The sequence below is a fragment of the Mesoplodon mirus genome, assembly GCF_964341445.2.
Source record: "Mesoplodon mirus genome assembly, chromosome: 15".
NCBI classification, from domain to species: Eukaryota; Metazoa; Chordata; class Mammalia; order Artiodactyla; family Ziphiidae; genus Mesoplodon; species Mesoplodon mirus.
The window spans coordinates 14818866-14836019 of NC_138991.1; the positions used below are offsets into that span (position 1 = coordinate 14818866).

The following is a 17154-nucleotide window of genomic DNA, read 5'->3' on the forward strand; positions in this document are numbered from 1 at the left end:
TTGTATGCCAGTGGGAGTGGGTCATTCCTGAGTGAGAAAGGGGTGAGTTAAGAGAGAGGGGCCCCACCCACAGGAAGCTTAGGAGGAAGTTCCCTGAACCTCTCCTTACACTCCCACCGGGGCCCTGGGTGTGGAAGATGATCAAAGCTGACCAAGCCCATCACGTCCACTCACCTGCCCTGACCCTTCAGTCAAGTCCCTCTGCCATCCTGGAGGGTCAAATCCATCCTCCTCAGCCTGCCACTTCGACCTTCTCTCATCTAGCCCACACCACCATTCCTATCTCAACCATTCCAGAATCCTCTCTGCTCAAACCACATACTAGAGTTCTGAGCCATTTCTAGTTCCCCCAAATGCCCCCTTGCTTTTTCTCTCCTCCCAGCATTTACCCCAAGAGCTCACATTCCAATCCCAAGGTCACCACTCACCAGCTAGGAGACTGCAGGTCAGCTGTGTAATTCTGCGCTACGGTTACCTCATTTATAAAGCAGGGGGAGGGAGTGTTAGCAATAGTAACAGTACCTCTAAGGTAAGAGTAGCACCTGTCTCATAGGGTTGTTTTAAGGATTGGCTGTGTTAACGCACATCAAGCATGTGCAACAGTGCCCGGCACATACTCAGTGCTGTGCTAGGGCTAGTTCCTATCATCATGTATATAATCCATATTTTATTTATCCACTGCCTTGCTTCTGCGCACTTAGGTTGTTGCCAGTTTCTCATTCTATGAACAATGCTGCAATTCACATCCTTCGAGGTGTTGTTTTGTGCACACATGGGTGAAGGTTAGAGAGTAGGAACATTTTTAGGTTTAATGGTTCTTGGTAAATTATCCTCGAAGAAGATAGTCTTCCTTGCACGAGAAGAAACTCTTGCTCACCCTTCCAGATTCAGTTCAAGTTCACATGTCATCTTGGCTGGGAAATGTTTCCTGACTTCAACCACAACACGAAGAATCACACACACAAACACACACATGTGCGCGCGTGTGCCATTATTCTAGAAAAAGGGTCACACGCTGCACACTCTCCAAGTGTGACCCCACCCCTACCAGCCACAGAATCATCACCCTTGTAACTAAGCTGGACTCTCTGGGGTTGGAGCCCAGAGCCTGCATTTTAAGCAAGTTGTGAGGGCTCTCTCACGGACCCGAAAATTTGAGGACCACTGAGAGGTCGTTGAGGATAGAAACATAGTCTAACTCATTTCTCTATCCGCAGTGCCCGGCACAGGGCCTGGCTCCATGTAAGGGCTCAATAAATGTTTGATGAATGAATAATAGGTTGGCCATTTCCTCAGCTATAAAATAGGAGTAATTACATTATACCTTCCTAATAGGAAGGATTGAACGTTAATATTTATGAAGTGCTTAGAACATTGCCTGGCGCATAGTAAGCCCTCTGTTGGTTACACACATACATGCGTGCATGCATACAATACATACATTAATCTGCTCCTAAAGATTAAAGAATCTGAGTTTATTAAAAACATTCCAGGGCTTCCCTGGTGGCGCAGTGGTTGAGAGTCCGCCTGCCGATGCAGGGGACACAGGTTCCTGCCCCGGTCTGGGAAGATCCCACATGCCGCGGAGCGGCTGGGCCCGTGAGCCATGGCCACTGAGCCTGCGCGTCTGGAGCCTGTGCTCCGCAACGGGAGAGGCCACAGCAGTGAGAGGCCCGCGTACCGCAAAAAACAACAACAACAAAAAAAAAACATTCCAACGAGAAAAGGTGGGAAGAGAGGGCCCAGCCCACCTCCCCTTCTCCTTGTCCTTCAGAACAGACCCACCAGTTTGGATCCGGCAGACTGGCTCATTCCCTATCGCGATGGTGCCTGTGGGGACTCCCACTGCAGTATTGAAGCAGGCTGGGGAGCCCTAGTCCTCGGGGCACTGCAGGAGGTCAAAGGTCACGTAGCCCACATAGTCCACCTGATTCACCTCCTTCCGGGAACTCACGCGCCAGTAGAAGCGATCCTGGCAGAAGTAAGCTTTCTCTGCAAGGGAAAGGCAGGACCAAGAGGGGTGATTCCAACCTTCCCACATACACATACAGAAACAGGAGTGAGATCTTTACAGACGTCCCTCCTGCTTTCGTGATCTTTCCAAGGTTTTCATAGGACACCTGTGTCCCCCCCTGCCCCCCACAGAGATGCTGGAGGGCACAGACCTCCTTGTCCAAAGCACTGACACAGAGCCTGGCACACAGTCGATACTCAGAACAATTCATTCAACAAATCCCATTCATTCATCCAACAATATTTATCCTGCCAAGCACTGTTAGAGGCACTGGGGATACAGCAGAGGAAAAATGCAGGCATGACCTCAGTTCTTTTGGTGCTTACACCCTAGTGGGGTAAGACGGACGATTAACAAGCAAATGCATAAATAAATGAGATTGGTTTTGACAATGGAGAAAGTGATGGAGGAAATATTAAAAGCGAGCGAGCAAGTGAACAGATAATGAGGGTCAGAGAAGGCCTCTCCAAAGAGGTGGCCTTAGTGCTGAGACCTAAAGGATGAGAGGGAGGCAGCCCAGTGACAATCTGGGGAGAAAACCTTCCAGACAGAGGGGACAACTGGCACAAAAGCCGTAAGCTGGGAATGACCTTGATGTGTTCAGAGAACAGCCAGAGGCTGGTGTGAGTGGAGCAAAGGGAATGACAGGAGGAGTGGGAGGGGATGAGGAGGGGGGAGGGGGTCAGCTCAGGTCATGTTAGTTTCTTTCACCTTGGAATGGGTCTAGAGTCACCCACAAAACCATTACCCTCCACTCCTAGCCCCTCCCTACTCTCACAGAATATATTAAAGGTATTGGACAACCAGTATGGCTTGGACTAGGGTGTTTGCAGAGGAGCTTGTGAATATTTTGGCGGCTGAGTCAACAGAACTTGTCAGCTGATTGGAGGTGAGCAGTGAGAAAGAGAAAGCCAGTGTAACTCCAGCTACCACTCCCATTTTACAGATGGGGAAACTGAGGCTCTGTGAGTAGCAGTGACTTGCCCAAAGACACACAGCTAGGAACTGTCTTATTTATCACTGTATCCCCAGTGGCAGTATCCCTACTTGTAGGGGAAAGGGCTTTCAGCTGGGGAGACAGGAAATCTGGGTCCTAGTTCTGGTTGTGCTCCTGTGTCCCAGAATGATCTGGTAAGATCCCTGCCTCTATAGGGAACTCACCTGTGCTGGGGCATTTGCCTCAATCTCTACGGGCTTTTTCTTTCTCTCTCAGAATTTGACCAATCACTAAGGCAGGGGACCCTACCATAGGAGGTGTCTCAGGGAGGGACCCTCCCCCGACCCTCGTCCTCATCCCTCACCTTGGTACTGAAAGATGTCGTGCGTACTCAAGGGCACCCCGGGGAACATCTGGTCCACTGGGGTGGCGCTCCGGGGATCCACCTTCTGTGTCTTCACGTCGAACCTGCAGGACGGCAGCGAGGAGACAGTTGCTGAGCCGGCGGGCAGTCGGATGGCGCCTGGGCTCCCCCTGCCGGCGGTCCCGGGACTCTCACCTCCAGAAGCTCTGCCGGCTGAAGAGCAGCACCTTACCCTCGGCGCGCGGGAGGGCCCCGGTGACTTGGGTCACTTCCGGGCCCAGGCCCAGCTTGTCCAGACGCCTTGGGCCTAGCACCGACGAGCCTGTGTACACCCACACTTGGCGCCCTGCAGGAGAGAAGGGTCACATCGGTCTGGGGGCGGGGCACATATTCTCCTTGAATATCAAGAGGGAGAACGCAGCGAGGCCTTTCCGCGCCCGGCGTGCCCGCAGTCTGTGTGCCCAAGAAGCAGAGTCTCTCGGTACAATTGTGCCAGGGTGCGGTGAGGAGGGCTGAAATTCAGCCCCTGCTAGATTTGCTAAATTGCATCCGCCAGAAGGGGGCGTCTTTTTCTAATGCACACAAGACGTTTTATGTATTGTCCTCGGTCTCTTGGTCCTTCTAGGTTGGTGTGTGTGTGTGATTTTTTTTTGTGGGGGGGGGGGGGCGGATAGGGAAGGAAGAAAGGAGGAAACTAACCAGAGAAGAAGAAAATCTTCTTCGTGAGCGGATCCTCAAAAGCGGAGTCCAGCTTGCGGGGCAGTGCAGGCCACGTGTTCTTGATAAGAAAGGGACCCTGCAACGGGCGTCCCCCACTCTGAGAGAGTCGCCAGTACCTCCTGGATGAGAAAAGGGAACGGCTGGCACCGAACCTTGAACTCAAGGTCAGTGGGCGGGGAGACACAGGCAGGTCCCGCCTCCAAGCCCCTTCCCGAAACCTCACAGCCCCTGCCCCTCACCCATCCTTGAAGAGATGCAGGCGATTCCCGATCTCCGCGATGGCGTCGAAGATGTTCACGTTGCAGACATCGTCCGCTGGATCCAGGGACCTTGTAGGGATCGCAGAAGGGCCAGCAGTGGGAGGACCTGTGGGGCCAGCTGAAGGGGGGCCTGTGGAGCCAGCAGTGGGGCGTTCTGAGGGGGGGGCAGTGGGAGGCCCCGTGGCGCAGACCGTGGGAGGGGCGGTGGGCTGCGGTTCAGCTGTGGCAGTGGTTGGAGGCCGTGGTTCAGGTGCGGGGCGAGGACCTAAAAAGAGACACCGTATAAGACAGCCCCTGTTCCTACGGAGCGCTGTGCCCATGGACTGTCTGCTCCCCCAAAGCCTACCAGCGAGGCCCCTGGCGCTCACTCCCCCCACTCTAGATGGTGGAGCCTGCCTTTCCCCAGCCCTGGGCAGGCCGCTTCCTTTCACATACTCACCCCCATCCCCAGGCTGCTGGGAGAGAAGTGTTTTTTGAGCTCTCAACCTGAGTGCCAAACTTAATGCTAGGAGCTTTATAAACTCACATTAGGGACTTCCCTGGTGGCGCAGTGGTAAGAATTCGCCTGCCAGTGCAGGGGACACGGGTTCGAGCCCTGGCCGGCGAAGATCCCACATGCCGCGGAGCAACTAAGCCCGTGTGACACAACTACTGAGCCCGCGTGCTACAACTACTGAAGCCCGCGCACCTAGAGCCGGTGCTCTATCACAAGAGAAGCCACTGCAGTGAGAAGCCCGTGCTCGGCAACAAAGAACCAACGCAGTCAAAAATAAATAAATTTATATTTTAAAAAATTCACGTTAGCTTGTTTGATCTTCAGGGAAAAAAAGAAAACCTATGAAATAGATTCTTTAATATCCCCATTTTTTAATGACGAAATATACTGGTGATAATAATAAAAATGTCAAACACTTATATGGTGCTTACTATATGCCAAGTATTATTCTAGCTCACTTAAGCCTCCTAACAACCCCATGAGGCAGGTGTTAGCCCCACTTTACAGATGAGGAAGTTGAGGGATGAAGTAACATATCCAAAGTCATCTAGCCAGGAAGTGGCTGGACTGGCTTTTGAACCTATGTCTGTCTCACTCTAGAGTCTGGGCTCTTTATCACCATCTCCAAGCACTGACCTGGCAACAATTGTACCCATTGGCCAGGGTCTCCAGAAGATAGATGTTAGGGTCCTAACTTTCCCCTCCTCTGCATTCTCGGGGTACTCGCAGCTGGCAGAGCCCAGCCTTTCCCTCTCCTCCCTCCATCCCTGCCCCACACCCTCACCATACAGATGCTGGATGCCCTGCATGTCGTCCTTATGCAGGGGGTGCTCCTCAGTAAAGCTGTACATGGGGTACATGAGCGCCTCTGGCACAGACGAGTGATCTAAGCCCAGCGCGTGGCCAAACTCGTGCGCCGCCACAAGGAACAGGCTGTATCCTGGACGAAAGAGGGAGCCTGAGACGTGAGCCCTGAGCCGAGCTCCCAGCCCCGGCCATCCCTCCCGGACACCGCTGCCCTGGCTGAGGTCCCAGCCTGGGAATCTCAGAACCATGCCCACCTTGATCCGGGCAGAAGCCCCACTTCTTGTCTCTGTCGAAGTTGGAGGTGGTGGCGCACCAGAGCTGCCCATCACGGCGGCCCTCTCTGGTGCAGGCCGAGTACTCCTTGCCCAGGAAGATGAAGGGGAAGACGCACAGCTCCCCCGCCGAGTTGCCCTCGGTCACCGTCGCGTCAGCTGGAGAGACCCAGGGCCTCCGGTGAGCCAAGTGGGTGGGTCCAATAAAGACCCAGGGGCGGGCCAATCATGAGGCGAGAGACACTTGGAGGCCTATTTTAAAAGCTTGGTCGCGGGGTGGGGGGGGGGCGGGGGGAAGGGGCTTCCCTGGTGGCACAGTGGTTAAGAATCCGCCTGCCAATTCAGGGAACCGGGTTCGAGCCCTGGTCTGGGAAGATCCCACATGCCGCGGAGCAACTAAGCCCGTGCGCCACAACTACGGAGCCTGCGCTCTAGAGCCGCGAGCCACAACTACTGAGCCGCGTACTGCAACTACTGAAGCCCCCCGCACCTAGAGCCCATGCTCCGCAACAAGAGAAGCCACCGCAATGAGAAGCCCGCGCACCACAAGGAAGAGTAGCCCCCGCTCGCTGCAAATAGAGAAAAGCCCGCGCACAGCAAGAAAGACCCAACGTAGCCAAAAATAAAATAAATTAAAAAAAAAAAAGCGTAGGGGGCGTGGTGCCGCACACAGCCGAGACCAGGCTAGACTGGTGGGCGGGGCCGAGGATCAGAGGCCCAGGGAGAGGCTGCAAGCAGGGCTAAAAGGCGAGGCCTCCGCGAATGCGGCGGCAGCAATAGGAAGGCAGGGGGAGGAGCCGTGGTGATGGCGGCCAGAGTCACGGCTGTCCTGAGGACCGACGAGGAGTAGGACAAACTGATGGGTGGAAGAGCCACGCTCGGGGACCAACGCGGAATCAGGGGGCGAGGCTGAATCAGGTAGGTGGGGCAGAGGTACCTCGGGTCGGGCAGAAGCCATAGAGCTTGTCCTGGTCATAGCTGGCGGTGGTGGCGCACCAGCGGTAGCCGTCCGAGCGACCGTCGGTGGTACAGGCGGAGTAGGAGCGGCCCTCGAAGGTGAACGGGAAAACGCAGGGCTTGCCGTCCGCATTGCCGTCCTGGGTGTAGAGTCCTGGGAGGCCCACGCGATTACCCGAAGGCGCCACGAGTTTATTGACCCACAAGCCACCTGTGTCCTCCACCCCTCCTCGCCTCGTTTCACAACGGGGGAACGGACCCAGGACAGTGATTTGCAGGCCACACAGCACTAGCGGCAAGGCTGGGATAAAAACCCAGCGTTCTGGACCCTCGAGGAGGGTGGGTACTCACTCTCGCTGGGGCAGAAGCCGAACTGGCGGTCGGTGTCATAGTCGGCCGTGGTGCTGCACCAGAGCATGTCGTCGGAGCGGCCGTCCGTGGTGCAGGCGGAGTACGAGCGGCCCTCGAAGGTGAAAGGGAAGTGGCAGGTGGCGCCGTTTGCGTTTCCGAAGTAGGTCGGAACCACTGCAGGAAAGGGAGGACGGGGTCAGGGCGGCTGGTGATGCGCGTGAGAGGAGAAGGGAATGGGGACCGGGGCGGTTCGGGAATCTCACCGACGCCTTTGCCCAGAGACCACAACTCTTCATCGTCGAAGTGGGCGTCTCCCTGAATGCCTGGGCCGGGAGGAAAGGCGTGTGCCAGGAGCCCGTTCTTTCCATCGAAGGGATACCCATCTCCGTGCTCTGAAGAAGCAGGTGGAGAAGAGAGTTAGCCGCGTACGGTCGCGCAGGTTGTGCACTGCCCAAGGGCTCTGGACTGAGTGCGGGCTGAAATCCAGCCTAGGAGCTGCTGTCCAAGATTTGCGTCCCCGCGCTATGAGGTGTCGGTCAGCAGGGGGCGCCATAAGGGCGAGCGGCAGCCAGGGCTGCGGGGACAGGCAAGAGAAATCCGGGTCCAGGGCCCCCTCTTACTCTCTCCGAGGTCCTCCCTCCTCTATCCCCTCTCCGATTCTCCTGACTTTCCCCTTCTCGCGTTCTCACCCCTAACACCAAACTGGATGACTATGTCGGCTTCACGGCCGTACACGCGAGTGAAGGTGAGCGGCGTCACCGCGCTCCAGAGCGCGAAGGCGCGGGCAAAGGCGTCGTCGACCACCTCGCGCGGCAAGTCTTCCGAGTAGTTTTGGATCCTGCAGGGGAAAGGCAGGAGGTTAGAGGTCGGAAGTGAGAGGCGGGATCCGGAGCAGCAGCGACACCCCGTGTCTCAGCAACTTCAGATACACAGCGCTGTGTGCGCTCCACGCTTTCAGCTATAAAGCGCTTTCAGACGCATTTTTCTCTCTGGACACTCACAACGGCCCTGACAGGAGGACTCAGACTGCGAGGTCGTTTCCCATGGGGGAGCGAAGGCTCAGAGGTGGAGCCGCTTGCCCTGGGCTCACTAAATCCCTGGTTTAGTGAAACCCAGGGATGGGCCTAAGACGGGACGTGTTCACCACCGGGCGGCCTCTCCCCACTACGCCCCCCCTCGCCCCCGGGGGCCCAGCCTCGCACCAGTAGGTGATGTTGTGATGGTGCCACTTGAGGTCGCCCTCAAAGGTCTGGAATCTGCCCAGGTCTGGGACGCCACAGCGCGGGGCACGCATGGCATTCAGGGTGGTGCTGTCCAGCTCGCCCGTCTCCGGCAGGGCCAGGCGCTGCTGGAGACGCAGCAGAGGCTGACGCAGGGACTGATCATCCTCGCTCATCTCTGCCACGTGAGTGTAGCCATAGCGGTACAGATATTCCTGTGGAAGGAGGGGCAGAGACATCCCAGAGCCCTGACTTCCTTTCTCTGACCTGCTGGGTGAGGACTCCATCCCTCCAGGCTCTCAGGGACTAGCAACAAGGCGTTGTATCCAGGACTGGGTACCCTGCACCCCAGTGCCTGTGCCCACCCAAGAATCTCCCCTCCCTGTAGCCATCCTCAGCTCCTTTCCACCCCCGGATGCCCCTGGCCCATGCCTACCTCAGGGCCTCCTAGGGCTTACCCCTGTTCATCCCCAGCCCATCCCCGCTCCAGAACCCTCCAATGCCCCTTCACCACTTCCCATTGCCCATCTAAGAAACCCTCATTAGCCCATTCCTGGCAATCACTGTCCAGAGCATCCCAGTGCCCGAGCCTGGACACCTCTGTTCTCCAGAGGTGCCCATCACCCCCCAACATGCCCCTAAATATCTCCTCTGAGAGCCCATGTCCTTCCTGGGACTCCTAGCCAACCCTTCCCAACTCTAAGCTGGAGTGTGTGCCTACCTCTGCCAGCTGCCTGTCGGTGAGACTGCGTCGTAGTTCTCCCGGGAAGACCACAAATGTGGGCTGGCGTGGTCTGGGGGCAGCAGAGCAGCAGCCCAGCACCAGGAGCGCCAGGACCAAGGACTGCCAGGGGTTCATGGTGAGGGTAGCAGTGTCTGGCTGCAGCTGCCCTTGTGGGGGCTTTAAAGAGAAGCTGTCAAATGAATCAGTGACCCCGCCCCTCTCCCGACAGGCCAGGGCGAGAGCTGACTCAGGGAATGGGGTGTGTGTGTGTGTGGGGGGGGTGGGTTTGGGCAGTCCCAGCATGAGAAGGCAAAGAAAGGGCTTACACCACCTCCCCCTCTCCCTCCTGCCCACAGTCCCCATTGCCGAGTCAGGCAGGACCCCAGACCCACAGGAAACCACAGGCCCATGGGGGAAGGATTGGGTTTTGCAAACTGCAGAGCTTGCGAGAACCGTGTGAGAGCGAGGGAGGGAGGCACAGCTGGAGCACTCCCTGAGCCCTCCAGCTGAAGGCCCCAAGTGGTCAGCCTAAGAGAAAAGGATGGAACATTCCCTGAGGCTTCTTTCTGAACCTAATGATCTCCCTTCCTGGTCAGACCCCCTCCTGGGCCCCTCCCTACACTCCCAGGCTCTGTCCTCTTCTTCCTGGAAGCCTTCCTTGATTCAGCTTCCGCCTCTGCTCCACCTGAGAGCAGAAGTCATGGGCTCTGCTTGGCAGGAGTCGGGGAATTCCACGGGGACAACCCCCTGTCTTCAACAGGCTGGATAGTTCAGGATAGTAAAAGGGGGAGTTTGTGGCATCTGGAAGCCAGCAGACATGGCTTCATTCCTTCAGTGCCTTAGGCAAATGTCTTCACCACAGTGAGTTTGTTTCCTCAGCTGTAAAAAAAGCCCTCCTGAGCTTTACCCCTTTCCCATGGCCGGCTGGGTCCAGCCATCCAGGGCCAGCAGCCCCCTAAGTTGTGTGCTATGTCCCAGGCCCTGGGATATTTACTGTAGCTAAAGGCAATGAGGTTGGGGTGGGAGAGGAGGGTCTGGAGAGGTGGGGGTGTGGTGGACCAGGGCGCATCCTGTGGCAGGGGTCCTATAATTATGTGCAAATATCTGGACAGCCGGCTGCTATCTACGCTCTCTGTCCACTGGGTGTGCGTTGATTTAGATTTCCCCACTTGGGGAAACTGTGTGAAATCGTCTTCCGGTTTGTGTGGAAGAAAAGAAAAACCTGTCTCCCCCCACTCCCCACTGGTGTCAATTGAATAAATGTACATGAACTCCAAAAAATAAATAAATAAACAATAAAAATAAATTTAAAAGGGCCCTTTGTCCCTAAAGTGATGTGAGGATAAAATGAGATCAAACACATAAAATACTTAGGACAGTGTATGTTGCAAGTATTCAAGAGATGGCTGTGATAGCTTTTAATTATCTGAGCCAAGACCATGATTCTGACCTGGAATCAGGAGATGGGGTCTTGGACTCTAATCTGCTGTGTGAACTAGAGTAAATGCCTTCCCCTCTCTGGGCTTTGGACTCTTCAGCTGCAAAATAGCAGGAGGGGGGTGGGGATGATCTCCAGGAGCCCTTTCACTTCTCCAGAACTGCTCAACCCACCGCAAGCTCCAACCCCAATTATCACCCCTTATGCCCATAAGCATCTTCCTTCCCTCCCTTCTTCCCAACCAGCCAGTGTGAGGCAGGATCTATATTTGCCTTCTTCAAAGCATTATTTGGGCAGGACTACAGCAACAATTTGACAAGCTGTATTTAAACGGCTTACTATGTGCCAGGCATTTTATATGCTTATCTAATAAATCAGTCTATGAGATGGAGACAGTTAACTTCCTTTATGGGAAAATTGAAGCCCTAGAGTTCAGGAATAAACGAACATCTGTTTTGGAGTCACATAGTTCTGGTTTTCAGTCCCAGCTCTGCCATCTCCTGGCTGTGTGACCCTGGGCAAGTCAGTTCACCTCTGAACCATAATAATAATGCATTCTTTGAGATTTACTGTGTTGAGTACTGTGTTAAGTTCCCTATAAGCATCTCATTTCATCCCCACCACTCTGTGAGGTAGGTTTAAGTGCCCCTCCCATTTTTAGAAGAGGAAACGGAGATTCAGAGTGGTTAAGGAGCTTGGTTATGATCACACAGTGAGTTAATACAACAGAATCAGGACTCAAGCCTAGGGCTATCTGGTTCTGAAGCTTTTCACCTTTAGTACCGTTTACAGGAAATGAGATGACCAGGAGGTGGAGGGGGGGGAGACTTAAAACTGGGACCCTTCTCCACCAACTTCAGATCAGAGAGGAGGCTCAGGTCTTTGGGGAATCAGAGGTTAGGACAGGGGACTTGGGAACTATATTCCAGACTTGAGAGTATGGGATCATAGAGCAATATGATTTTAGAGATGGAAGCAAAGAGACCCTCCAATCGAGGGGATCTTCATCTGGTAGCAGACATGGGCTCTAGGAGAATCCATGAACCACCCACAAATTGCCATCAATTGTACAAAATGCCATATCTATGCACATATGTCACATTTCTCAAATTTAACGGTATTGATGTTTGGGGCCAGATAGTTCTCTTTTTTTGCTATCTTATTATTGTGGGATGTTGGGTAGAATCCCCAGCCTCTACCCCACGCCTGTGGCACCTCCCCCTGCCAGTTATGACAACCAGAAATGTTGCCAAACATTACCAAATGTCCCCTGGGTGGGTGGAAGGGTCACTATTACCCCCAGCTGAGAACCACTGATATATGTTGATTTTTCTATGTAAAGGGTCCAAAACTTTTATCATATACTCAAGCCATTGATAATGATCCTCAAACCCTTAAAGACCATTTACTCAAGAAATATTTGTTGAGTTTTTATGGGCCAGGCATTGTGCTAAGAATTGGGAATATAGTAGTGGCCAAAATAGGCTTTGTCCCCAAGCTCATGGAGCTGAAAGTCCAGCAGGGGAGAAATTGAATGAGTAATTAGTAATGGAGAGACAAACATCACAAGAAGGAGGTGAACTTATCTACTCCAATTACCGCCACCATGCAGATGAGGAAACTGAGGCCCAGATTGGAGAATTTACCTCTCTTAGGTCACAGAGCAAGCCAGAGACAGAGTGAGGGGGGCAGAAAGGAGTGGTAGCTAAGAGCCTGTGCTCTGGAAATCAGCTGAGAAGTTCAAGTCTCCACCTTGGCACCGACTTACTGTGTGATCTGAGTCATTGACATAACCTGTCCATGCCCCAGTTTTCCCATCTGTAAAATGGGGCGATAATAGTGCTTACCTCATGGGGCTGTGAGAATCAAATGAGTTCACAGATATAGAATGCCTGGCGCATGGTAATAAGTGCTTGCTGGAGTTGGAGTCCAAACCCTAATTGTGATTGCCTCTGGGCCAGCTGGCTGTTTTTACCAACTGGGGAGCAGGGAGAGGGCACCCCGCCAGGAACCCCAGAGCTTGATTCCTGGAGTCAATCCAACTCTCCTTTCCTCACCACCTCCCAACTTCCTCCTTTACCTCTGGCCTCCCCAACCCCCCGTGAAGGGGAACTTGGGGGAGCTCGGCTTTCAACACAGCAATGGCAGGAAGTGGTTCTGTCACCACATCCCTTCCCCACTTCCCCCAGCCCGTCCTTCCAACACCACAGTAGAGTTTAGCCAAGGCACTGGGAGAGCAGGGTATACCCCCAGGTGCGCACCCCCTCACCCTGTCCAGAGTCAGAACTTGGACTCTAAGCCCCTCATCCAGGCGGAGGCCCCATCAGGATGGGGAGGGGGCTGATCCTGGAGCCCTGAGTCACCAGCTGGATGACACAGCTCTGCAGGCTGTTATTAGTAACTCCAGGCCCCCAGACAGAGGTCAGCCTCACGGGATGAGGATTCTCTCCCCTTCTCTAGACTGGGGGAACTCCAGCCTGTTTCTCCCAAACTTGCTCAAGAGGGGAGGTGCAGCCAGGCCTGAGAGGCCCTGGCAGGATGTGAGGAAGACACTGGTGTCTGGGACAAAGCAGGATGGCAGCGTGTGCGTTGCAAGACACTGCCCGAGGGGAGAGTATCATCAAGCTCCCCCCCACCCACCCACAAGCACACCTACCATCCTAGCCCCAGGGTGTTGGCAATTCCCATGCTGACTCGCAGAGGCCCTAAAATAATAATACCATCATGCCTGCCACTATCCGTGTTGAGCTCCTTCTATAGGAAGTCATAGAATTATAGACTTTGGAATCAGACCTCCTGGGTTCAAGTTCCAGCTCCTACTGCTTCTGGCTGTGTGACCTTAAGCAAGTTACTTTGCCTCTCTCTGCCTCCATTTCCTCATCTGTAAAATGGGAATGAGAACAGTCCTTACTTCATAGTGCTGTGGAGGGATTCAATGAGATTAGACACTGCAAGTTTTTAACACATAGTAGGTACAGGGGTGGGGATGGCGCAGAATGTTAGCCATTGTGACTCTCTTACTCTAGTGCTTTCACCCGTACAAAGTAGAACTCGTGATCTCATTTAACTTTACAAATTAGGATTCATGAGCCCATTTTACAGGTGAGGAATCTGTGAGGCTCAGGGAGTTGCCCACAGTTAGCAAGGAGGAGGCCTGGGATTGCGCATGTGCCCCCAGCCACCTCAGTCAGTGATCATTCTAATAGTCAATGCCGGGGTCGGGGGGTGGTGGGGGGCACTTGACAGCTTATCCAGCGCTGTCATGTACCTCATCACCTCTGATTTGTACCTAATGGCGGATGTTCTTAACATCCTATTTGAATCTGAGCTTTCAGAATCCCTTGGTGTTCATGGGAGGCAGAGATTGGAAGCCATTTTCAAGGTGATGGACCCGAGGCCCAGAGAAGTGCTGCAAGTTGCTCACTGTCACACAGCTGATGAGTGACAGAGCTCCTGCCTAGGCCTTCTGACACCACATCTCGTGCTAAGATCAGGTCACTGGATCTGGCAAGAAGGAAGTCGATGGGGGAAGCAGCCTTGGGGGTGGAGGATGCCCAGGAGTCAGGCTAGAGGGGGTTAAAGCCTAGGAACCAACAGAGAGAACAGGTGTAGGGTATTTGACGGGGCTCCATAGGAAAAACAAAAATGGAGCGGGGTGAATAAAAGAGGGAAAAGGAATGATCAAGGTAGCTAGAAGAGTCAGAGGAACAGTCAGGCGGAGTTTCCTTTAAGGAAAAAGGCGATGATGCTGTGGAGCGAGAGGTGTGCGAATTGAGAGGGTAAGAGGATGTACCTGGGACCAGTTCCTCTGGCATCGGATTGCCCACTGACAGGTAAGGCTATGCTTGGGGTGCCAGCAAAGCAGGTGTAGCCCCCAAATACACATTTAAAAGTTTGTGTGTTTGTATTTTTTTAATTAAGGCTTTATTTTTTTTAGAGCAGTATGAAGTTCACAGGAAAACTGAAAGGGAAGCACAGAGATTTCCCATCTACCCCTACCCCGACCTGTGCATAGCCTCCTCCATTATCAACATCCCCACCCGAGTGGTACCTTTGTTACAGTCGATGAAACCTCACTGACCCATCACCATCACGCAAAGTCCATAGTTTCCGACCCACTCGTGGTGGTACCTACTCCATGGGTTTGGTCAAGTGTGTAATGCCATGCATCCATCATTATGCTATCGTACAGAGTAGTTTCACTCCCCTAAAAATCCTCTGTGCTCCACTTATTCATCCCTTCCTGCCACAAAGATTGTTTTTGATATTTGAAAAAAATATATCCTTAAAGTAGCCAGCATGGGAAAAGTCAGATCTTTGGTGAACTTCCTTATATAGTCATTTTTGGGTTTAGCGTTGTTTTACTTTGGGTGACATAGGGGGAGGGGAGCCATATTCTCAGCGCTTGCAGCCTCTAAAGGTCTAAATCTGGTGCTGTTCACAATGAGGCGGGGACGGGGGGAGGCCCTAGCCCTCAGGAAATCCCAGGTTAAACATTCAGTGGTCACTTGGAGTGGTCACTCCAGATACATGGAGAAAGAACCCTGGGGAACAGAGCAGGAGAGAAGAATCCACACAGCACACAGGGCAACTGGCAGCTTCTTTGCCCCTTTTACACACTCGAGCTGCACCCCTGCTCTTGGCCGGGCACACTTTCTCATGAATCTTCTAGTTCTGCAGTTCTCCAAGTGTGGTCCCAGGACCACCAGCAGCAAGCACCTGGGAACTGGTTAGAAATGCAAACCCTCACCTGCCCACCCACACGCCCCCCGGCCCACAACTATCGAATCAGCACCTCTGGGTGGGGTCCAGCAACCTCTGTTTTAACAAGTCTGCCAAGTGATTCCACGGCTTCGAGTTTGAGACCTCTGCTTTAGAGAGAGAGTTTTTGACCCCATTTACAGATGAGGAGACTGAAGCTCAGAGAGGTGAAGCCACTTGCCCAAGGTCACACAGCTAGTACCAAAATTAGGTGGGAATCTAGGCCTTTTGACTGTAAAGCTGATAATATAATCCTAACCCCAGTATTATAATAAGGATTGATGTTCAAATATTTAACAACTAGGCCCCCCCTCTCCGCCAGTCAGAAGTGATTCTATCCAAAGAACTCCAGGAAGCCCCTTGGGGAGTGGTGGTGGTGGTGTATGAGACCATTATTAACCCTTTCATTCCTGGATCTGCAGTCCTAGGGGTCTGGAGGAAGGGACTAGGGCTCTGGGGGCACTTAAAAGTTTCGAAGCAGCATCTGTTACCAATGGGTAGGGAACTATTTCAATATTTTGACTACTGATGCCTACCAGCTGAACCTCAGCCCTGACTCCAGTCCCCTTCCTAGGAGGGGCTCCTTCTTGTACCACCAGTGGAGGTCCTGGAGCTAAATTTAGCCCCAAAAGAACACAGGTAAAACAACTGTCTTATAAGAATACCGTTCAGCAGCGCTTCTCAAATTTGGCTGCACACTGGAGTCTCTTGGGATTTTCTTTTGACTAGCGATGCTTGGGTTTCACCCCCAGAGATTCTAACTTAATTGGTCTGGGCTATGGCCTGAGCATTGGGTTTTTTTTTTTAAAGCCCCCATGATTCTTATTTGCAGCTGGGGATGAGAGCAATGCTCTACAGAGCCCCTGAAACCTGTGAGAGACTCCAGATCAAGAGCTCCTAGTTTGCACCAGTATTTCCCAAGGCTGGGGACTTTATATATATATATATATATATATATATATATATATATATATATATATATAATATATATATAATATATATATATATATATATATTATATATATATATATATATATATATATATATATATATATATATATATATACAGGTTCTCAAGAGACTCTGATTCAGTCATCAGTGGGGCCCGGAATTGGATGTTAGCAAGCTCCCCTGGTTTCTAAATCGGTGACCCCCACAGGCTATGGTAACTGAGAGAGGCTCAGAGATTCCACCCCCCTCTTCCCCAACCCACCCCCATCATAGCTGAAGCAATTGAGAACATTTTGCCAGGAAGTATCCAGAACCAATTTCCGCAGTTCTTCCTTCCCCTGTGCTGCGGAGACATTGCTTCAAAGAACACACTCTGAAACACAGCCCAAGACACCCTCCCAGGAGAGCCGTTTTCTGGATGCTCCACTGCAGACCCCCAGGCCTGCGGATTGCCTTCCCTTCCCATTAATCCTGGGACACCCTCATTTAGATGTAATCTGCATACATTTGCATATTGAGCTCCAGCGTCCCCCTCCTTCTCCCACCCCACACCCCTGTGGCATGTTAAAGGAAAATAAAATTAATGTATTCAAAAAGCCCGCTGAGATGTGTTCAAACCTCACGCAGCGCTGGGACTTTGATACACTTGAAGCCAGGGCGATGGGATAAAGGGAAGGTGGCACAGGCTTGGTGTGGATGCAGCAGGATGGCCAGCGGAGAGGACGCAAGTTAGAAGCCTCCTGAGGTCTGGAATCACAGCCTAGCACCTGATGACAGGCAATGCGGAATTTCTCCAGGGGGAAAAGACAGGGAGCACCAGTAGACAGGGTGAAGGAGCTCCCCCTTTCAGAGGGGTGGATGAGATTCCTTCCCAGCCTAGAA

The 17154-nt window shown here is 53.0% G+C and overlaps 1 protein-coding gene across 1 annotated transcript; it reads right to left on the reverse strand.

The window, feature by feature from the left end:
* Positions 1-1454: 1454 nt before the first annotated feature.
* On the reverse strand, positions 1455-9286 carry MMP9 (matrix metallopeptidase 9). Its single transcript, XM_082645516.1, has 13 exons — positions 9120-9286; positions 8381-8613; positions 7868-8016; positions 7442-7570; positions 7179-7352; positions 6808-6981; positions 5853-6029; positions 5576-5731; positions 4275-4560; positions 4015-4154; positions 3511-3661; positions 3316-3419; positions 1455-1992 (listed from the first exon to the last, which is right to left on the reverse strand). Exons 1-13 carry the CDS (start codon positions 9255-9257, stop codon positions 1874-1876), a joined length of 2130 nt encoding a protein of 709 aa, XP_082501642.1. The 5' UTR covers positions 9258-9286; the 3' UTR covers positions 1455-1873.
* Between the last annotated feature and the right edge of the window lie 7868 nt (positions 9287-17154).